General features: G+C 36.3%; 1 protein-coding gene and 1 non-coding gene across 2 annotated transcripts; both read left to right on the top strand.

Annotated features, from left to right (window-relative positions):
* Window positions 1–5,605: 5,605 nt before the first annotated feature.
* On the top strand, window positions 5,606–6,091 carry LOC146886807 (uncharacterized). Its single transcript, XM_085671879.1, has 2 exons — window positions 5,606–5,818; window positions 5,906–6,091. The coding sequence occupies exons 1-2, from the start codon at window positions 5,606–5,608 to the stop codon at window positions 6,089–6,091; spliced, it is 399 nt and encodes a 132-aa protein (XP_085528005.1).
* A 12,627-nt stretch (window positions 6,092–18,718) lies between these two features.
* Window positions 18,719–18,792, top strand: TRNAN-GUU (transfer RNA asparagine (anticodon GUU)). The gene has a single exon. It is a non-coding gene; the product is annotated as a tRNA-Asn (tRNA).
* Window positions 18,793–24,791: the final 5,999 nt, after the last annotated feature.

Below are 24,791 nucleotides of genomic sequence, written 5' to 3'. Positions count from 1 at the left end.
GGTGTGCTTCTGTTCTGTTTCATGCTTGAAATGATTTAAAGAGTGCTTGTGCTCACATATGAATGAACTGTGTGGTTTGCGTTGGCTGCTTTTAGTGCTGCATGCGTGGAACAGTGGTGAGAACTGGTATTCTCGCCCAAGCGAGTTCGTCTCGCCTAGACGAGATTAGCAGAAAGTCACCCTGGTTCTGCTCGAGCATCTCGCTCAGGCGACCAATTCTAGTTTTGAGCGACACATTGTCTCACTCAGGCGAGAATGGCTCGCCCAAGCGAGTACTCGAGGAAACCAGATGTGCTCTCTGCTCGCGTCCTCGTCCAGGCGAGGGACTTTGGTTTTGGGCGAGTGGTGGTCTCACCCAGGCGAGAGCTCGCAGAGCGCTACTGTTGCAGGACTCGCTCAGGCGACAACGCCTAGCTTAATCGAGACAGTTGATGTAATTTGAGCGAAGTCTTTTAGCCTGAGCGAGAATGGGGCAAATTTGATTCTATATTCTTGAAATTTTTCATGGTTTGGCTGTACGTATTTAATATGCTTGGTTGTGTGATCTGTATGCACTGAAATTGGTATGTTTGGAGTGAGTTATGGCATGAAATTGTTAAATGGTGGTTGGGTGAAATAAGCATTGAATGTATGAGATGAAAGTGGTGGTTATGATATGAGAAACATGATATTGGTGTGAGATAGGCGTAATTCCATAAGTTTCGTGGGGAGATCTCATGGTGGTCTGTAGTGTATATATTAAGATATGGATTCAAGTAAGGACCGCATCCCGAAACTCTAAAGGGTCAGTGAGTCTCATGTATAGCAAACTGAGCCAAGTGGTGAGAGTAGCGGGAGGCCCTAGTCTCTGGCAGGATAATGGCCTTAGACGTTTAAAGGCTAACCTTGTGTGTGGTAGGGTGAAACCCATTGGCAATGGCTCTGCATAGCAGTAGAGGCCACCACAAGTGCAAGCGTCTAGTGAATCCGATTTAAATATATTTATCCGGATAATTGAGTTTTAGTATCTGTTTATTTGCTATAACATGATTCTTTGTGCTTACGATGTTGCATGCTGGGACTGCTTTAAATATTTGTCTGCTACAATATGTTAAAGTCAAATTACACTAGCTTACCCTTTCATTTTGTGTATGTTTCTTGTCTTGTCTTCTCTTTTGCAATGATCACCTTATTGGTGGGAGCAGATGGGGGAAATCCTGGAAATAGGCCTGGTGGTAGCAGTGGTGCAACTTAGTGGATTGTATGTGTGACTCTTAGGAAGAGTTCTTTGGCCCTAATGCCCTTTTGTAATTCCATGCTCTTGAGGGGCATTGTTATTTTTCTGTAATACTGATAAAACCCCTTTAGGTTATGCTTTGTTAGAGGCAATCGTTTAATGTGCCTCACTACCTTTTAAGTACTTCCTGGATGACTGTAATAGTGGATTTCCTTGTGTGCACTGTTCATCTGTTGCTCTTGCATTTCTATAATTATGCGATGTTTTTATTTAGTAAATTTGATCTATTTAAATGGGATGTCACATTTTTATGGTATTAGAGCCTTCGTTCCTTAGTTTATGTGGGCTATGTTTTTGCTTAGCTTTCATTGTGCCTTTTTGTCGTGTTTAGATGAGTTTCCAGTCTAACCAAGTTTCTAATAGTTCTCTCTATGTGTCTAGTGTTATGGCACCCCCTCGTATAGCTCCTCCTCCACCCCCACAGGGCGACGGGCAAGACCTGGTAAGGGCGATCAAGGCTATGGCTGCAGCCTTGAAGCAACAGAGCAATGCCATGTTGCAACAACATGAGGCGGCTATGCAACGCTAAAAGGCCTCTCTTGAGTAGCAACACCTGGTGATGCAGCAGATGGAGGTTGCGAGATAGGCTGCTGAGGCTGCCCAGAGGCAGCATATGGATGCTCTCCGTTAGTTAGGGGAGAATTCTGCCAGTGCCCAGATGTATAGTCCTCATCCCCAACCTCCACCCCCTGAATGGAGTTTGGAAGACTTCTTGAAGCACCAACCTGCCAAGTTTGATGGCAAGACGAGTCCCGACCAGGCGAACCAATGAATGAAAGATATGGAGCGCATCTTTGATGCCAAGAGATGCCCAGATGAGAGCAGGCTTGCTTTCACGGTCTACATGCTCACAGGAGAGGCTGAGCATTGGTGGGCCAGTATGAGGCTGGTTATGGAAGAGAAACATTAGGAGATCACCTGGGAGGCCTTCAAGAGGAGGTTTTTATCTGAGTACTTCCCTGACAGCGTGAGGTACGCAAAGGAGGTGGAATTCCTCCAGCTGACGCAGGGAGACAAATCTGTAGCAGAATATGCAGAGAGATTCAAACATTTGGGACGCTTCTATACCATGCCGCTCGATGAGGAGTGGTGTTGCAGAAAGTTTGAGAATGGTCTCCGAGGAGACATTCGGCTGATAGTAGTCCCACTTTCCATCAAGGACTTCACGGCCTTGGTAGAAAAGGCCACGGTCATGGAGCGAATGAAGGTAGAGGTAGAAGCCCAACAACAGCCACAATAGAGGGTTAGCGGACCATCTGGGTCCAGGCCGAGAGCGGAAGAGAAAAATAAGTTGTATGCTAGGCCTCACCTATAGTCATAGGGGTCTAGAGGCTTTTCTTCCTCGCCCAGTAGGATCCAGTGCCATCATTGCGGAGGGTCGCATGTGAAGAGTTTTTGCCTGCAGTTATCCAGGTTTCGCAGGTGCAACCATTGTGGCAGGGAGGGCCACTTTGGCAGGGATTGTCCTACTTTGAGGAGGGCAGTGGCACGACCTTCATCACAGACTCCGAGCCAGACTCAGTAGAGGAGGGGAGGCGGTAGGCCTCAAGCTACAGACAAGGTTTATCCGATGACTAGGTCAGAGGCAGCGGGTGCATGTAACCTCGTCATTGGTTGTTGTGTGATTTCTGGCAAATCTTGTACCGTGCTCTTTGATTCTGGAGCGACACACTCCTTTGTGTCAGAGTCTTGTGTGTGGGAGTTGGGTCTGCCAGTGTGTGAACTACAATTTGATCTGGTGGTATCTACTCCGACATCTGGGTTGGTTAGGACTTCTTCAGTGTGTGCTAGGTGCCCAGTGGAAGTAGAGGGACACATGTATAAAGTTAATCTCATATGCCTCTCTCTGCAAGGGCTAGATGTGATCTTAGGGATGGATTGGCTCTCCGCCAATCGCATTCTCATCGATTGTCGGGAGAAGAAGCTGTTGTTCTCCAACTCAGAGGAGCCTGAGTTGTTGTCTTCCCATGGGGTCATGAAGGAAATCCAAGACGGCGCACAGTGTTATATGATCTTTGCCAGGATGGAAGTTGAGAAGGAGGAAAGGATAACAGTGATACATGTGGTCAGGGAATTTGAGGATGTGTTCCCCGAAGAGGTACCAAGTTTACCCCGAGGAGGGAGGTCGAGTTCTCCACAGACTTGGTACCAGGAGCTGGTCTTGTGTCAATAGCTCCTTATCGCATGACCCCAACAGAGTTGGTAGGGTTAAAGAAGCAGATAGAAGATTTGCTTGAGAAATAGTTTATACGGCCGAGTGCCTCGCCGTGGGGAGCGCCTGTTTTGCTAGTAAAGAAGAAAGATGGTAGCTCAAGATTGTGTGTGGACTATAAGCAGTTGAACAAGCTGACTATCAAAAACAAGTACCCCTTACCAAGGATAGATGATTTGATGGATCAGCTACATGGGGCGTCAGTGTTCTCCCAGATTGATCTCCAGTCGGGCTATCATCAGATTCTAGTGAAGGTAGAAGATGTTGAGAAGACTACTTTCAGATCCAGATATGGGCATTACGAGTATGTTGTCATGCCATTCGGTGTGACCAATGCTCCAACCGTGTTCATGGACTACATGAACCGGATCTTCCGTCCGTTTCTTGATAAGTTTGTCGTGGTCTTCATAGACAACATTCTCATCTACTCCAGGACACATGAGGAGCATGTCAAGCACCTGAGCATAGTGCTTTGTATCTTGAGGGAGAAACAATTGTTTGCTAAGTTGTCAAAGTGTGATTTCTAGATGAGGGAAGTGTAGTTCTTGGGGCACGTGATATCAGCTCAAGGTATAGCTGTGGATCCAGCTAAGGTGGAGGCGGTGATACAGTGGGAATGTCCCAAGTTCATGACGGAGATTCGAAGCTTCGTGGGTCTAGCTGGCTACTACAGGATGTTTATAGAGGGGTTCTCCAAGATAGTAGAACCCCTGACACAACTAACCAGGAAGGACCAACCGTTTGCATGGACTGATAGGTGTGAGGAGAGCTTTAGGGAGCTTAAGCAGAGGCTGATGAGTGCTCTGGTGTTGGTAATTCTGGATGTGAGTAAACCCTTTGAGGTTTACTGCGATGCCTCTCATCAGGGTCTTGGGTGTGTCTTGATGCAAGAGAGAAAAGTGGTGGCCTATGGTTCAAGGCAGTTGAAAGTTCATGAGAAGAACTAAGCTACCCATGATCTAGAGCTAGCGGCGGTAGTCTTTGCTTTGAAGATTTGGAGGCACTATTTGTATGGTGCGCAGTTTCGGGTGTTTAGCGACCATAAGAGCTTGAAGTACCTCTTTGATCAAAAGGAGTTAAACATGAGGCAAAGGCGGTGGATAGAATTTTTGAAGGACTACGACTTTGAACTTCTCTATCACCCAGGGAAAGCGAATGTGGTGGCGGACGCACTGAGTAGGAAGACAGTGCATGTGGCACACTTGATGATGAAGGAGTCGGAGTTGCTTGAGAGCTTTAGAGACATGAAGCTACAGTTTGAGTTGGAGCCGAAGTTCATTAGGTGTAGCACTTTGGTTATATCTAGTGACTTACTGAGCTTGATTAGGGAAAAGCAAGCAAGGGATGTCAGTCTACAGAAAGTAAAAGATTTACTTGGATCGGATCAGACCAAAGAGTTTACCTTGGGTAGTGATGGTATGTTGAGGTCCAAAGGCAGAGTCTGTGTGCCAGATGATGCTGAGCTGATGAGATTTGTTCTTGAGGAGGGACACAAGAGTCGTCTTAGTCTGCATCCTGGCATGACTAAGATGTACCAAGACCTCACGGAGAACTTTTGGTGGCAAGGCATGAAAAAGGAAGTTGCACAGTTCGTATCAGCCTGTTTGACTTGTCAAAAGGCAAAGGTGGAGCATTAGAAACCTGGTGGAACGCTCTAGCCTTTGGATATTCTGGTGTGGAAGTGGGATAGCATAGCTATGGATTTTGTTACCCATTTGCCTCGTACCGTGAGAGGACATGATGCTATATGGGTGGTGGTGGATCGGTTGACGAAGAGTGCTCACTTTTTGACAGTGAATCTCAGAATGTTTGTGGCCAAGTTGGCCCAACTCTACATCCGAGAGATAGTGAGACTTCATGGAGTGCCTAGTAGCATAGTGTTTGACAGAGACCCCCGGTTCACTTCGAGGTTCTGGCAGACGCTGCAGGAGGCTGTGGGTAGCAGGCTGAGGATGAGTTCTGCTTATCATCCTCAAACAAATGGCCAGTCAGAGAGGGTGATTCAATCCTTGGAGGACTTGTTGAGGACGTGTATCTTGGACCACCTTGGCAGTTGGGATGAGGTGTTACCGCTGGTGGAGTTCACCTATAACAACAGTTACTAGGCGAGTATAGGGATGGCACCTTATGAGGCTTTATATGGGAGGAGGTGTAGGACTCCCTTATGTTGGTACCAGGATGGTGAATCGGTTTTGGTAGGACCTGAGTTGTTGCAACAGACCACAGAGAACGTGCAGTTGGTGAGGGATAGGTTGCAAGCATCTCAAAGTCGACAGAAAGCATATGCAGACAAGAGGAGAAGACCCCTAGAGTTTGAGGTTGGGGAACATGTATTCTTGAGGGTGACCCGAACCACTGGTGTGGGGAGGGTTATCTGCTCGAGGAAGCTGTCTCCTAAGTTCTTGGGTCCATATTAGATCTTGAAGAGGGTAGGACCTGTGGCTTATGAGATTGCATTGCCACCTCAGTTGGCTAATCTCCACCCAGTTTTCCATGTCATCCAACTGAGAAAGTACGTGTTTGACCCGTCACATGTGTTGGAGGCGGAGGATGTGCAAGTTAGGAAGGATCTCCGAGTAGTGGTGCAACCAGTAGCTATATAGGATCGCCAAGTTAAGGAGCAGAAGGGAAGAGCCACCAGTCTTGTAAAGGTCATTTGGGACCAGAGGACACGTGACTCTACCTGGGAACTAGAGGAGGACATGAGGATTTCGTACCCACATCTTTTCTGGTAAGTCTAATTTTTCGAGGACGAAAAATTTTTGTTGTTGGGGAGATATTGTAAGCCCTTTTTTTTTGTTCCTAAGGGTTGGGCCTGGCCTTTTCGTAGGCCCAAGGCCAGCCCCTCTGTAGGACCCTAATACTCTGCCGACCCCCCTCACAATCTCACTTTACTCTTTTCTTTAGAAAAATAGTTTCTCTCCTATCTCTCTCTACGAAAGCAAAAGTTCTGCTAGGGCATAGAGAACTTCAACCCTCGAGCTAGCTCAGTTGTTCTCCTCTAGTAAGTTACCCCTCGGATCTGTTGTAGCCTTCATTTCTCCTTTTCCAGTTGGGTGTTTTGTTGCGTTTAGGGTTCATCCTCTTACTCTAGTTTGGGTCCTGGGGTTTTCATTTCAACTCACTGTCCTAGTCCGCGGAGCTGTTGTGCCTAAGTTGTGCTCTTTCAGTTGCTGCTCCTTTTCTTGCATCTAAAAAGGTAAGGGAAGCTAGGTTCTTTTTCATGTTTTTGAAGTATGTGGTGTGCTTCTGTTTTGTTTCATGCTTGAAATGATTTAAAGAGTGCTTGTGCTCACATATGAATGAACTGTGTGGTTTATGTTGGCTGCTTTTAATGCTGCATGCGTGGAATAGTGGTGAGAGCTGGTATTCTCGCACAAGCGAGCTTGTCTCGCCTATGCGAGATTAGCAGAAACTCACCCTGGTTCTGCTCGAGCATCTCGCTCAGGCGACCAATTCGGGTTTTGAGCGACGCATTGTCTCGCTCAAGCGAGAATGGCTCGCCCAAGCGAGTACTCGAGGAAACCAGATGTGCTCTTTGCTCACATCCTCGTCCAGGCGAGGGACTTTGGTTTTGGGCGAGAGCTCGCAGAGCGCTACTATTGCAGGACTCGCTCAGGCGACAACACCTAGCTTAAGTGAGACAGTTGATGTAGCTTGAGCGAAGGCTTTTAGCCTGAGCGAGAATGAGGCAAATTTGATTCTATATTCTTGAAATTTTTCATGGTTTGGTTGTACGTATTTAATATGCTTGGTTGTGTGATCTGTATGCATTGAAATTGGTATGTTTGGTATTAGTTATGGCATGAAATTGTTAAATGGTGGTTGGGTGAAATAAGCATTGAATGTATGAGATGAAAGTGGTGGTTATGATATGAGAAACATGATATTGGTGTGAGATAGGCGTAATTCCATGAGTCTCGTGGGGAGATCTCATGGTGGTGTGTAGGTTATGTATTAAGATATGGATTCAAGTAAGGACCGCATCCCAAAACTCTAAAGGGTCAGTGAGTCTCATGTAGAGCAAACTGAGCCAAGTGGTGAGAGTAGCGGGAGGCCCTAGTCTTTGGTAGGATAATGGCCATAGATGTTTAAAGGCTAACCTTGTGTGTGGTAGGGTGAAACCCATTGGCAATGGCTCTACAGAGCAGTAGAGGCCACCACAAGTGCAAGCGTCTAGCGAATCCGATTTTAATATATTTATCCGAATAATTGAGTCTTAGTGTCCTATTTATTTGCTATAACATGATTCTTTGTGCTTACGATGTTGCATGCTGGGACTGCTTTAAATATTTGTCTGCTACAATATGTTAAAGTCAAATTACACTAGCTTACCCTTTCATTTTGTGTATGTTTCTTGTCTTGTCTTCTCTTTTACAATGATCACCTTATTGGTGGGAGCAGATGGGGGAAATCCTGGAAATAGGCCTGGTGGTAGCAGTGGTGCAACTTAGTGGATTGTATGTGTGACTCTCAGGAAGAGTTCTTTGGCCCTAGTGCCCTTTTGTAATTCCATGCTCTTAAGGGGCATTGTTGTTTTTCTGTAATACTGATAAAACCCCTTTAGGTTATGCTTTGTTAGAGGCAATCGTTTAATGTGCCTCACTAACTTTTAAGTACTTCCTGGATAACTGTAATTGTGGATTTCCTTATGTGCACTGTTCATCTGTTGCTCTTGCATTTCTATAATTATGCGATGTTTTTATTTAGTAGATTTGATCTATTTAAATGGGATGTCACACATTCAGGTAGCTTTTCATAAAAAAAAACTTTCCCAAGAATGTTCTCTTAGGATGTATTTGGGACAACTGTACAAATAATAATAAGAAGAAGAATATATATATAAATATAAATTATAGATACATACTAAAATACTTATAAATAAAGTAATATATTATTTATTGATTTATAGATGTTACAGTTGTTATCTTGGTTTAGTTTATGCATATGTTGTGATAATGTAAGGTGACTTATATATGGGTAATATATTATTGTGTGACTTTTTTTATTAGTTAGCAAAACCTTGCTTTTGTGTTTTGTTTGTGTTTGTGCGATGATCGTATAACGTATGTGTTATACGAACAAATACCCCAAACTTTAAACTTTTTCATCTCCTCATGAAAGTTTGAAACTATAAAGTAAGAAAAACTTAGGTCAACTCATCAGGGTATCATAAGAACAAATGACTTCTCAATCAATCCTAATCATGCAACAAAAGAGAATTTCATTTATGGCTTTTACTATAAATATAGAAATATAATGTACTAATGAAATATCTAAAATCCCCTTACTTAATATATTGACATTTGTCTTTTTTTTATCTAAGATACCCCTTGTAACCTATTTGTTTTTGTCAACATATGTCCTTTTAATTTGTTTTTTTTTATTATTTCCGAGAGCTTTTGTTGTGCTACTTTTATAACTGGCACTAGTGTAGAATTTGGCATTTACAACGCCCTTTATGCTTGAGTTAAAGAAGAACAGAAGCATATTCAAGTGCAGTGACATTTTCGCAACTTCAACAAACTTTTATGCCTCGGTTGTCCAAATAACCAAGGCATAAAGCATTTTCTGCCTGGCATCTAACATAATCGAGGTCTAATGCCTCCCAAAATTTTCATATTCGCGATCTTTTGAATTTATTTTTATTTGAATTTAGAGGATTAAAAGCTATTTTAATTATTTTAATCCAGGCATAAAAGCTATTTTGCCACAATTGCATGTTACTCAGGCATAAAATTGACATTTTTTTTAATTATTTTATTCGAGATATATGTCCTCGGGTGGTCTTAGAATTGAGGTGGAATGGTAAAAATTGGACTTTATGCCTCGGTCTTCCTTAAACTCGAGGCAGAATTGGCCTTTTATGCCTTAGTTTAAAATAACTGAGGTAGAAATCTAGGTTAAAAATCCCCAATTTCATAATGCACTATTCTTCGTCTTGCACTAGCTGCGTTCTTTTTTTTTCTTCTCCCATCACGAGCTCGTCCAGCAATAGCATTGCCACCACCTATACAGTAGTTCTGTCACAGTTTGCCACTAACAGATTACCACTTCACCACCGTTGTTGACCACCGTTAAACCTCGCAATTTTGGTTAAATATACATGTGCCATCGGTTCTTACTTCGTTTTTGTGCCATCAGTTCATGCTTATGCAACATTGAGGGTTTCGTGTTCAGGCACGGTGATTGCAGGTGCACTACAGATGTGGTGCTCTGAACAGATCTAGTGCCGCGAGGTGGAGATGGTGGCGAGGTAGTGGCTATGAGATTGCAAGTGGTAGAAGCTCTAAGGTCTCTAATTCTGATTTAATTTTTGTTTTTCTAATTTTTAATGACTAAATTATGTTAGACATCGGGATCAACTTTATAAAATCTTAATTATTATAACAACTTCAAAATTCATCAATAAATTATTCATCTTTGTCATTTATATTTACGTAAATCAAGACTAATTTACAGAAAGAAACAATTTTGATCAGCACATTCAAGTTTTTGTTATGAACAAAAAGAAGGATACAGACAGAGCAAAGTAAATTGCTTCTTTCATGGTCCCAATTGAGCTCAGTTGAGCTCATTTGGTTTAGAAAAGATGCAAAGAAAAACGGTATTCAAATAAACAATATTCATTGAAAAGCGAGATAAGAATTATTTATTAGATAACAGTATATTCAAAGAAATCAATAATCATTGAAAACAATTTAAAAAAAAATAAGAATACCGAAATAAGTGAAAGAGCTTGAAGTCATGCAATAAGAACGAAGAAATTGCATTAGATTTGTAAGAGTGCTTCATTTGGTGGTGCAAAAGACAAAGACATGATCTACATATAGAAGAACATGAAAGGGAAATGGAGTACATTTATAACTATTAGCATTCAAATGAAATAGTGAACAGAGAAAGCTCTCCAAATACCTTAATAGAGTTAACAAAATATAAACATTGTTTGTTCCTCCTTATGGAGATGAGCAAACCCACAAAAGGGTTCCCCATTAAGAATTTTATTTTCATGTTTTTATGCATAATTTTCATTTTGCATTTAGAGTGTAATAGTTTGTAGAGAGAGCGAAATCAAAATTTAGGAATACCCATTTTTTTTTGGTCGGGCCAAAATAAAAATATTAATAATAAAACATTAGGGGTGTTCTAATCTTAATATATGCAAAAGTTTATCTAGAATAATCTCATCTCTCTTTTGTATTTCCTTCTAACCAAAACGAAGAAAAGTTGATTGTGAAGTGGGTATCGAAAACTGGATCAACACGTAATTTAATACATTATTTATTTTGCTTAGTGTATCATAATTTAAGAGTAAATGTAGTTTTGAAATAATTTCATTAAAACACATTAATATTATAAGTTTTTAGTATCACTATATATAATAATTCTATTGACTTTTAAAATAATAAATTTCAATCAAACTTTATCGATAATGATTTTGTTATAAATACGCAAAGTAAATTTGAATACAAAGATACCCTTTGAATTTTAGGTACTTTATTGTAACATTTTTAAATTTAAGTTTGAATTTATTTTGTTATAACTAACATAAGTCTATTTATCTTTGTTTTAAAAATATAATTCACAGTCTTTATTGATATGAAAAATAAATAAACATTAATATATCATTAATATTGTTTTACGTGATAATTGCACGTACCTTCAAGATATTATAAAATGGGCTTAACTAATGATTTGGTCATCTAATATGTTGGTTTGGTTCATTTTGATTAGTTTATTATTTTTTAGTTCAATATGATCCTTTAATTCTTTAGAAATGTTCAATTTGGTCCTTTTCGTTAAGTTGACGTTAATACTTGTTATATATAATAATATGAATATTGCAAAAGCTGTCACTTGCAACAAAGAAAATGTGATTTTCGAATGGAAATATGGTGCACTGTTGCAACCATATCTTTTTAAACGTTGGGATATTTTTTTCCTTCGCAGACCATGGATTTTGGCCCATTTATGCCCCCATCCACCATCTATAAATAGAGCATCATTCTCCTCCCTCAAACACACTATTTCATACTCTTTAGTTCTCTCATCCTTTCTCTCTTATATCTCTTCTCTCATTCTGGGTTTATTTATTTACTCTTTTTTAAGAGTTACTTTGCTAGTTCTGAGATCCTTGGAAATTCCGAGAAGTTCCTGTTGTATCCTGGGGGGCTTGCGCAATACATTACGGATAAGTCCTTGTGAATCTACACGCTTCGGAAAGTTTTTTGGTTCGTGATTTGTCAGCTACTACAACAATCTTAAGGACTTATAGCTGACAACAACAACAACAACAACACATCCTCTACGGAGAATCCAAATATTGTTTCTGAAGCTCAGACAGTCTTTGCGAAACCTTTTCCGGATGTGTCAAAAATCGAGGTGTTCTCTGGACAGAATTTCTGACGCTGGCAAGAACGTGTGTCTACCCTTTTAGACATGTATGGAGTTGTTACTGCTCTCACATGCTCAAAGCCCAACTCAAATATCTCTTTAAAACAAGTTGAAGACTGGATTCATGCAAATAAGACGTAGTCAGACAAAGATTCATCATAGGAAACTACTACCGCTGGAGATGATTGAAGATAAGGACATGAAGATCCAAATCAACGAATATCACAAGTTTCTTGAAGATATCAAAGCAGAGAACATAATCCTTCTTGATGAGTTTGTTTCAGAACTCCTGATTGAGAAACTACCGTCATCTTGGATTGACTATAAACAACAAGTGAAACACAGGCACAAGAAGATGTCGCTTCAAGAGCTCATTACACACATCATAGTCGAAGATACAAACAGGCATGAATGTGCTATTGTAAGGGCCAAAGCATTATTGGCAAAAGCTAACATTGTAGAAGAAAAACCTGCACCAAAAAGGTACAAGAATAAACCTGATCACAATAAGAAAAGTAATTTTTGAAACTTTCGTCCCAAAGGATCTAACCCCACCTTTAAGAAAAAGGGAAATTGCTTCGTATGTGGGAAGCCTGGCCATCATGCACCTCAGTGCAGGCGTAGAGCAAGAAACGAAAATCCTCCTAGGGCAAATATAGCTCAAGGGGAAGATATTATAGTTGTGGTCATTTCACAAGTAAATTTGATGACCAATGTGAGTAAGTGGGTGGTAGACTCTAGTGCTACCAGGCACATCTGTGCAAACAGAAGTGCTTTTACCTCCTATACCAGTATAGGGGAAGGAGAAGAACATGTCTATCTTGGTGACTCTAGGACAACTCCTATTCTTGGGAAAGGAAAGGTTCTTCTGAAACTCACATCAGGGAAGACTCTGGTCTTGAGTGATGTGTTGCATGTGCCCTCTATTAGAGTTAATCTAATATCTGTAGCTCTACTTGGAAAAGTTAGGGTTAAAGTGTCATTTGAATCTGACAAGATTGTAATGACAAAAAATAATGTTTTCGTGGGGAAGGGATATTGTGATCAAGGTCTCTTTGTACTCAATATTTCAGAAATTATTAATGAATCTTCTTCTACTTATATCGTTGACTCATATGATATGTGGCATGCTAGATTAGGACATGTGAATTCTTCGTATGTTATGAAATTGCAACGACTACGATTAATTAATATGCATGATAAACAAAGTGGTAGATGTGATATATGTGTAGAATCTAAAATAACAAAGAAAACTTGTTATCCTGTAGAACGTCAATCTGAATTATTAGGGTTAATTCATTTTGATCTAGCCGACTTAAAACAAACTATGTCTAGAGGTGGTAAAAATTATTTTGTAACCTTTATAGATGATTATTCTAGATACACTAAAGTGTACTTAATCAAGCATAAAGATGAAGCTTTCGATGTGTTTTTAAAATATAAAGCAGAATTAGAAAATCAATTGAATAAGAAAATTAAAAGGATTAGATCAGATAGAGGTGGTGAATATGTTCTGTTTAATGAATATTGTGTTAGAGAATGTATCATCCATGAGGTAACCCCACCATATTCACCTGAGTCTAATGGAGTAGCTGAGAGAAGCCCTTCTTACTGCATGTTTTTTACAAAATAGGATACCTCATAAGAAAATTGGTAAAACACCTTATGAATTGTGGAGAGGTTATTAACCTAATCTTAAATATCTAAGAGTGTCAGGGTGCCAAGCTAAGGTAATGTTACCCGATCCTAGGAAAAGAAAAATAGGCTCTAAAACCTCTGATTGTATGTTTTTAGGCTATGCCGAACATAATGCTGCCTATAGGTTTCTTATTCTTAAAAGTGATGTAATTGAACATAATACTATTGTGGAGACCAAAAATGTGGAGTTATTTGAACATATATTTCCTTTAAAAGTTAGTGAGACACCTGAACAGTCTATAGATAATAATAGTGATGCCATGTGTGAAGTTTTGAGAAGAAGTAAAAGATAAAGGAAGGAAACTTTTTTTGGAGATGACTTTTATACCTATAGTTGAAAATGATCCAACAAGCTTTTTAGAGGCTACTAGAGTTCCTGATGCAAAACAGTGGGATAAAGCCATTAGGACTGAAATTGAATCAATTCAGAAAAATAATACTTGGACCTTAGTAGATTTGCCTAAAGGAGCAAAACCCATTGGTTGTAAGTGGATATTTAAGAAAAAAATATCACCTAGATGGATCCATAGATAAGTATAAAGCAAGGTTAGTAGCAAAAGGTTTTACTCAAAAACCCAACATAGATTACTTTGACACCTTTGTCCCTGTGACTAGGATTTCCTCAATCCGAGTTTTGTTAGCCTTAGCAGCTACCCATAAGCTAGTGATACATCAAATGGATGTTAAGACTGCTTTTCTAAATGGTGATTTAGAGGAGGAAATCTATATGACTCAACCTGAGGGGTGTGTTGTCCCTGGTCAAGAAAATAAGGTATGCAAACTTTTAAAATCTTTGTATGGGTTAAAACAAGCACCTAAACAATGGCATGAAAAACTAGATAGTGTCTTACTATGTGATGGTTTCTTACCTAATGATGCTGATAAATGTGTGTATTCTAAATTTGAAAATGGTGAATGTGTCATTATATGTTTGTATGTGGATGACATGTTAATATTTGGTACATGCATTGATATAGTTTCTAGAACTAAATTGTTTCTAGGATCTAATTTTGAAATGAAAGACATGGGTGAAGCCAATGTGATTTTAGGTGTTAGAATCATAAGGAAGGGAGATAGTATATTACTATCCCAAGAAAAATACATTGAGAAACTTCTTAGGAAATTTGGTTATTATGCGTTCAAACTAGTGAGTACCCCTTATGATGCTAACTCTAAATTAATGAAAAATAAAGGAGAATTTGTTTCTCAACCTCAGTATGCCCAGATAATTGGGAGCTTACTGCACTTAATGAGCTTTTCAAGACCTGATATTGCTTATGCAGTAGGTAGACTGAGTAGATACACTCAATGTCCTAATAAGGAACATTGGGATGCACTTGCAAGACTTATGAAATACTTACGAGGTTCAATGGATTATGCCATTGAATATAGTGGATTTCCCGTTGTACTAGAAGGGTACAGTGATGCTAACTGGATCTCTGATTCAGATGAGACAAAATCCACTAGTGGTTATGTATTCACACTTGGGGGTGGTGCGAATACATGGAGATCAGTCAGTCAAACAATTATTGCAAGATCAACAATGGAATCTGAGTTTGTTGCTCTCAAAATGGCTGGTAGTGAGGCTGAGTGGTTGAAAAACTTCTTAGCAAACATTCCTCTAGGAATGAAACCAACCCCATCTGTTTCAATTCATTGTGATTGCCAATCGGCAATAGCTATAGCTAAAAACAAGAACTACAATGGGAAGAACAGACATATTCAATTGAGACATAATTTGGTTAAGCAACTGTTAAAGAGTGGAATTATTTCCATTGATTATGTGAGGTCAGAACAAAATCTAGCAGATCCTCTTACTAAACCCTTGGAAAGAAACATGATATTAGAAACATCGAGGGGAATGGGACTTAAGCCACTTGCAAACAAACAAGTGATGGCAACCCAACCTTTGTGATTGGAGATCCCATGAATAAGGTTCATATGGGTAAAAACAAGTCACTTGTTAGTTCTGATAGCACTAAATTGATTTTAAATCAATTATGTCCATTCTTATGGTGTGTGTGTGTGTGTGTGTGTGTGTGTGAAAGTGCTAGAGACTACATTTTTTTAGAGGTTAAACTTTGTGATTAAAATTCTCTGTGGTGTAAGAATTTTAGTTTAAACAAAGTTTTAATGATTTTCATATCCCTTACGGGTGGTGTATGATTTGTAGCATACACTTGATGAAATCACATATATGAGTGTCAAGTGGGGCCGCTTGTATGAGATCTTTGTTAGTTTTGAAATGGTTGAAAAGCCAAGAAGGGGGGGTTGAATTGGCTAGTTAAAAATTTAGGCTATCTTAGCAAGCTAAAAACCACCTTTGATTGAATCAAATAGATCACCAAGTTAGGATGCAAACAGTACTGAAGTATACACTTTCAATCTATCAAAAACAGAGTTAACAGATTGATTTTACTAAACAGATTCTGTTATGGTATAATCAATCGATTGAAACTGAAAAACAGTCGACTAAAATACTGGGAAAAATGCATAAATGTGAATTTGAATTTTAAACCAGAAACAATGCTCAAGAATGATCAAGATCAGTTCCAAATGATTATACAAACAAGCTCAATGCTTCAGATGCTATGAAAACATGCAAGAACATGAAAAAGATGATTAAAGCAAGTTCTTGAAACTTTAAAATGAAAATGCAAGAGAGAAAGGTTTGAGAAGAGAGGACACCACGAATTTTTATACTGGTTCACCTAAACCTGAGCTACATCCAGTTTGTCAAGGCAACCTTAGCTTGACTTTGCACTATTTCAAAAGTTTTACAAAGTATCCACCCTTACACTTCTAAAATATGCAAAAACACCACAAAAGACTCTTGAATCACACAAGAATCACACCAGCACAGTAAGAACCCTCTTGCAAACCTGGAAAACCACCAGGCACACACACAAAGCTTGAGAAAGATCAAACCTTAGTGGTAGCACAGTCTTGCCTACCACAAACCACTTTCTCCAAGCTTCAAACCAAGCCAAAAGCTTCAAGAATTGATCCAAGATCAATCTTCAACAGCTGCAACACCTATGATCACGAAGGAGAGAGTTTTCCACAAGTTTTCAGAACTAAATCGTGCTCTAAAATGATCAACAGACCTCTCTTTCGAAAATCACAGCTTTTATAGTCAAATTGTTACGAAATTCAACAGGTTGATTTTCAAATCAATCAGTTGATTTCATTTTACTTAAGTGAAATCAGTCGATTAAAAACTAAATCAACTGATTGAATTTGTTGCAGTTTAAGACTACTGCAACCAACCTTTTAACCTGTTAAAAAACCATTCAACAGATTAAAAGAGACATTTTAACTTGTTGAAAAACCATTCAACAGATTAAAAACACAACAAAGACCAAACTACATCTAATTAATGCTTTAAGGTCTAAAACATGAATCACAAACTACAAATACACTTTCTTAATGATGTAACTACATGGAGAGCACACATTCCAGCCTTGATCACCATGGATATCATCAAATCTCCTTTCCTTCATCAATGTAGGCTTCATTCCAATGTTTATGGCTTCAAGATAGTTCAAAAGAGCTTCATTCAATCTTCATCAAATCTTCAAGAAGCAAACCACCTTGGCTTCTCATGTCAACAATCTTGGCATGATTTCTAGAGCACTCATGGACACCGGGCACGCGCATGGCCTAATAAGCGCAACACAGCGATAACAACAAAGAATTGTGGGGGTGTATTGTGATTGATGAACTGCTAACACACATCAAGTGTCCTTGGTTCATATAGCTTGCTATACCAGTTCTGATGCATTACATCTTATATGAAACCCAGAATTTTCTCTTTTCTTCTTTCTATCTCTTATCTTTTGCAATATGTGGGGGATTGTTATATATAATAATATGAATATTGCAAAAGTTGTCAGTTGCAACGAAGAGAACGTGATTTTTGGATGGAAATATGGTGCATTGTTGCAACCATATCTTTTTAAAGTTGGGATATTTCTTTCCTTCACAGACCATGGATTTTGGCCCATTTATGCCCTCATCCACCATCTATAAATAGAGCATCATTCTCCTCCCTCAAACACACACTTTCATACTCTCTAGTTCTCTCCTCCTTTCTCTTTTATATCTCTTCTCTCATTCTGGGTTTATTTATTTACTCTTTTTTAAGAGTTACTTTGCTAGTTCTGAGAACCTTGGAAATTTCGAGAAGTTCCTGTTGTATCCTGGGGGGCTTGCGCAATACACCGCGAATAAGTCCTTAAAGGCAGTGAATCTACACACCTCAAGAAGTTTTTTGGTTCGTGATTTATCAGCTATTACAACAATACCATGTCCATACCACATGTCATTTTGTGGAATTTTCAATTTTTTTAATATTTTTAAAATTAAACTGTCATGTATCTCTTCATAGTTGCGTCATGTGTCAAATTGGGGAGGACAAAATTGAATCATTTTAAAAAATAAGAAACTAAATTGAATCAAAATATTAAATAAAGGTACTAAAATGAAAACATACATGGTTAGTCTGACACGTGGAACAATCATGACCTACCATGTGGTATAATCATGACTTGCCGCGTGGCATTTTCTTAAAAGTAAAAATGATAAAATCTCGAATTGACATATGGTACAACTATGACGTGACACGTGACAATTTATTTTTTAAAATTTAAAAAAAATAAAAAAATTTAAAAATTCCACAAAATGACATCTGACTTGTACGGTGTTAATGTCAACTTAACGAAAATGGCCAAATTAAACTTTTTTTTAAAGAATTAGAGGACCAAATTGAACGAAAAAATAATAAGATGACCAAAATGAATCAAATCAACAAATGGAGAGACTAAATCACTAATTAAGCCTATAAAATATCTTTAAGATATTTATAAATAATATCTTATGATATAATAAATTATTATTAGATTTTATTATATCTTTAAGTTATTATGATATAACAATTGATTATCTAATATCTCATGAAATAAGACTTAATTATTCAAGTAACAAAAATATTTTTAATATATTTGTTTATTAATGATCTAAGAAGTCTATAAATACAACATTTCACCACTCAATTCTAATAATTAATCATACCTTCTACACTTAATATAATTATACAGATCCTTAGCATCTTACTAGCTTAAACATTAAAGAGTAAAGCTGGAATAGCTCAGTTGGTTAGAGCGTGTGGCTGTTAACCACAAGGTCAGAGGTTCAAGCCCTCTTTCTAGCGTTTTTCTTTTTATTTTTATTTTTACGTTTAATAGGTGGTGTCATCGAGTTTGAACTTGATGATTCCCTTCGAGAAAGTAAGAGAATGCAACAACAATGTAGTAAGTAGTCTTACAGTGTACATATTTTATTTTTTAAATCTTAACGTGAATAGGACTTGGGTTTGAGTCCTTTGTATATTATTTTAATAGTTTATTAATTTAATAATATGCTTAATGATGAGTGATTATAAATACCTAGATGTATAGAAATAATCATGAAACATGAATTTGTTGAATGATTGTTGAATTTGTATATATGTATGTATATACATATATATATATATATATATATATATATATATATATTCTTGATTGTTGACATGTATAATTGTAAGAGTAGGAATGAATGTAACTTGTTTTGGGGTGTTAAACCAATAACGGGTTATTACTGGCATAGCTCTTGACGGCATAGTGGTGGCCCGCAAGGCAATGATACGAGCGGGGAGGTTCATATGTTTCGTGCTCACACTTGAGACTGCTACGAGCGGGGAGGTTCGTAGTTGTTGGATCACGTGTGTTGGACTACGGGTGGGGAGGTCCGTAGAGTTGGACTACGAGCGAGGAGGTTCGTAGAGGTAGAACCACGAGCGGGCAGGCTCGTGGAAGCATGTATATCCTGGGTCCACGGTCAAGCAATTGCTTGTGTGATTTGGATGTGCGTGGTCTACGAAGCTTTGGGTAATACCTTAAGGATGGACTTTGTTGTGAAATTCCTTGAGTTGTGGCTCAAAATGATATCCCTTAAGTTATGGCACGAGATATAGGATAAACAGGTGGCATTCCTTGAGTTGTGACTCGGATTGGCGAGTGTTGTCGGTGTGAGTGTGCGAGTTGTGGCTCACACGGATGGGTCCAAGAAGATTTCCCTTTTCAACGTTAGCCGGCAAGTTTGGTAGTCTTGGGACGAATACGAACTATGGTTCGTATTGGGAACTCTACCTGGCGTTACGGAGTGTGGTCCGTAGCAGGTTTCTCGCACGTGTTCTACAAGTTGTGGCTTGTAGGTAGAGGCATCAAAGGGTATCTTGAGGTTATCATCTAAAGATGTAGAACATGGATAACATGGTGGTGGCCATGGGTGTATGCATATATATATATATATATATATATATATATATATATATATATATATATATATATATATATATATTTGAATTGTCTATATGTTTATCTGTTAGCTCACCCTATCTACTTGTGTTTGGTGATGATCGTGTAATTCGTTACACAGGAGCATGTGATGTTGTAGGTGGTGTTGGTGTGGCATAGAGCCAGAGCGTGGGCTATCGTGGGGATTTTCTACATAGTTGTATTTAATTTATGGTTTTTAAAGACTTTGTAATCACTAATGTTATCGGATTTGGCTTTTGCATACGATTTTATATTTTGGCGAATTTCTTAATAATTGTTGATGTAATAAAGTTTTAAATTTTCTCGCATTTTGGAAAAAAGTAATTATTATCATAAATGTGATTTTATACTTATTTACTATTTTAATTATTTAAATTAGTAATATCCGACCGGGATGTTGCATACACAAAAAAAGTTTTGAAGATAACAGTAAAGACAGAAGAGGTTTTAAAATTACGATTAAGAGTAACTATTTATAATATAATTAATTTTAAAAATAGTAATTAAGGGTAAAACAGGAATATAGAAATGCGGACACAAAAGAGGGTATCATCTTTATATATTGTTATAGATAATGACTATTTTAGTATCCAATACAATAACTTTTATTTCGTAAATTAGTATATAAATTGATCACGATAGTTACTAATTATTATTGATCACTGTTTAGAAGTATAGAAGTATTCTTGTAGTGCCATGAGGTACAAACACATAACATAAATGTAAATATAGTTAAAATTCAATGCAGTTTTAATTAAATTCATTATAATATATTTTCTTTCTACTATCTCTAAATTATAAATTAGGTAATATGAAAATAAATAGTAATAATGAGACATAATCAATAACATTATTTATTACTAACATCTCTTTTTCAACGTAACAATATAAGAGTACACCACTTGGATTAACTAAAGAATTCGTGTGTAGAAAAATGTTGAAACTGATATAGATTAGACATTGAAACATAAAAGTAACATTTTTCTCCATCTTCTACTCGAGTTCACAATTCCAAAAAGTTATATTATTGTTAACTATATCAATTATACATAGCTCATATTCTCTTGTCTAATTTTGAATATATATTGTCATTCTATATACAAGATTTAATGTCTCTACTATTATAATGATTGATATATTTTTTTCCTTTCTAATACTTAAGAGAAGTGGTTATAATGTTGTGATAATCAAATATGAGTTATTGGACAACAAGGGTAAGACATTTTGGAAGTTGAAAAGTTCTACCATTGAATTTCTATTATAATATAATCCTTAAAATCTATTCATCATACTTTTCTAATGCATCAATGAGGGTTCTTTATTGTCATGAGATGAGGTTAAGAAATATATTTCCTCAAGGTGAATTCGGGGAAATGATGATAAATTTTTCATTTTCTATAGTATCTATCAGTTATTTATTTTTTCTATTTTAAAGTAATTAGCTGAAACCATATTAGAAAACAAATTAAAGTCAAATTGAACAAAACATGATTCAATTTCATATTAAAGTGTTAGCCTTGATCCTAAACGTTTCTTGAAAGAAGTGAGTTATCCCTTACAAGTTTTGTTTGGAGTTTTGCGGGTGAATCCTTTTGTTGGAAGGTCTTCATTCTTATCAACTAAGAATGAAACTAATTCATGGTTAAAACATTTACAGGATTTGATTATGCAATCATCAATTACTAAATGATTTTCCTAGATTGATTTCAAGATGCATCACTAGATACTATAAATTCAAAGTAAGCTCCAACTTATAATATCCCATATTGCCTTTTTGAAGTCAATACAAAGAAAAATCAATTAGTATATGATAAGATTGCATAATTAAATATTCCAAATGTTTCAACCATTATTAGTTTCATTCCTAATAGGTAAGGATGAAGACCTACACCAAAGTCATCCCCTGAAAACTTTTATTCAAGTATTCCATAAAAAAATTAATCACCCACAAATGATTTTGATGTAGGTCTTTATCCTTATCAACTAAGAATGAAACTAATTCATGGTTGAAACATTTAAAGGATTTGGTTATGCAACCACATCACCTGCTAAATGATTTTCCTATATTAATTTCAAGAAGGCATCACTAGATCTTATAATATCCATTATTACCTTTTAAAGTCAATCCAAAAAAACAAAATCATTTAGTACATGATGAGATTGCATAATTAAATCTTCCAAATGTTTCAACCATTAATTAGTTCCATTCCTAATAGGTAAGGATGCAAACCTACACCAGAGTCATTCCATATGGAAACTTTTATTCAAGTATTCCACAAAAAAAATTAATCGTCCACAAAGGATTTTGGTGTAGGTCTTCATCCTCTTATCAACTAAGAATGACACTAATTCATGGTTGAAACATTTAGAGGATTTTATTATGCAACTTTTAATATCCACTATTACCTTTTTGAAGTCAATCCAAAAAAAATCATTTAGTATATGATGAGATTGCATAATTAAATCTTCAAAATTTTTCAACCATTAATTAGTTTCAACCCAAAAATTTCACATAAAAAGTTACAAGCAGATAACTCACTCATTTCCCAAATCATTTATGATCAAGGTGAATACTCTAATATGAAATATAATCACTAAGGTGTTTTGTTTATAACTTTATTTATGTACTAATGCTTCTGATATGCTTTCAACTTATTACTACAAACTTCTACAAGATATAACAAAAAAGAACTTGAACTAACAACCATAAGACCATCTCACAAAAATCTTATCTTAAATTGAAATTCAAAACAACAACCATAAGACCATCTCATAAAAGCTTATCATAAATTGAAATTCAAAAACATTTTCTTTCCTATCATCGTTAACTTGTCATAAATTTGCATCATTAAACATAATAATTTCATTATATAAAACAAATAGAAAAATAGCACACTTTTTTTTTTCACTAACTTCATTAGATGACAAGACAGTCACATAATTGATATTAATTAATTCTAATGTTATTGTAATCTTTTGATGGTGAAACTATAACATAATTGATATTATGTATAGGATGAAGACCTATACCAAAGTCATCCCCTGGAAACTTTTATTCAAATATTCCATAAAAAAAAATTAATCACCCACAAATGATTTTGATGTAGGTCTTCATCCATATCAACTAAGAATGAAACTAATTAATGGTTAAAACATTTAAAGGATTTGGTTATGCAACCACATTACTTACTAAATGATTTTCCTATATTAGTTTCAAAAAGGTATCACTAGATACTTATAATATCCACTATTACCTTTTTGAAGTCAATCCCAAAAAAAATCATTTAGTACATGATGAGATTGCATAATTAAATCTTCCAAATGTTTCAACCATTAATTAGTTCCATTCCTAATAGGTAAGGATGCAAACCTACACCAGAGTCATTCCATATGGAAACTTTTATTCAAGTATTCCACAAAAAAAATTAATCGTCCACAAAGGATTTTGGTGTAGGTCTTCATCCTCTTATCAACTAAGAATGACACTAATTCATGGTTGAAACATTTAGAGGATTTTATTATGCAACTTTTAATATCCACTATTACCTTTTTGAAGTCAATCCAAAAAAAATCATTTAGTATATGATGAGATTGCATAATTAAATCTTCAAAATTTTTCAACCATTAATTAGTTTCAACCCAAAAATTTCACATAAAAAGTTACAAGCAGATAACTCACTCATTTCCCAAATCATTTATGATCAAGGTGAATACTCTAATATGAAATATAATCACTAAGGTGTTTTGTTTATAACTTTATTTATGTACTAATGCTTCTGATATAACAAAAAAGAACTTGAACTAACAACCATAAGACCATCTCACAAAAATCTTATCTTAAATTGAAATTCAAAACAACAACCATAAGACCATCTCATAAAAGCTTATCATAAATTGAAATTCAAAAACATTTTCTTTCCTATCATCGTTAACTTGTCATAAATTTGCATCATTAAACATAATAATTTCATTATATAAAACAAATAGAAAAATAGCACACTTTTTTTTTCACTAACTTCATTAGATGACAAGACAGTCACATAATTGATATTAATTAATTCTAATGTTATTGTAATCTTTTTAACTATAAAGGCATAACAATATAGGGATTAATAGGTTTACCTATATAAACATTTTTCAAAATAAACTCATGAAAACAACATCATTTTAAAAAAAACTATACTATGGAATATAAAGAATTTATCATCATGTTAATTGACAAATGTAAAAAATACAAAATTTTTAAAATTATATTGAAAAAACACTAATGTCTTATTTGTTCTCATGACAATAAATAAACCTGATTTAGGTTCAGTAAAAAAAGTTAAACAAATATATTTTTAGAATTATCTTGTAATAGAACTAACACATTCACTATTATAATTTTTTAACTTTGAAAATGTCTTAACATAGTGTCCAAAAGCATAGATTTGATTCTCATAGCATCAAAACAACTTTTCTTCTTAATATTAAAAGAAAATCAATGACTATATTCTGTATGATTTAATGTGTAAATTAACTTCTATATTATGTACTATCTAAGGTATATATAATGAAAATCAATATTAAAAATTGAAATTGGGATAAAATGGCATGTTAAACATTCCGGATAAAACTTTGACACATGTTATCATGCAATTACATCATGTTATAATTCGTTTTTAAATATCATGCTCACACTTAGAGATACAATACGCTATATTCTTCATGATTTAACTATATAAATATATAATATATAAGGTTCATTCATGCAAATAACGATAAAAACTGCAAAATATTATAACCAACAAAAACTAAAACAAATATAATTTTCTTTTGTGTTAAGAATATT

The sequence above is a fragment of the Vigna unguiculata genome, chromosome 4, assembly GCF_037176805.1.
Source record: "Vigna unguiculata cultivar grain cowpea cultivar isolate G323 ecotype 2 chromosome 4, ASM3717680v1, whole genome shotgun sequence".
Classification (NCBI taxonomy): Eukaryota; Viridiplantae; Streptophyta; class Magnoliopsida; order Fabales; family Fabaceae; genus Vigna; species Vigna unguiculata.
Note: the sequence above shows the minus strand (reverse complement) of the source record. Positions and strands in the feature narration are given on the sequence as shown.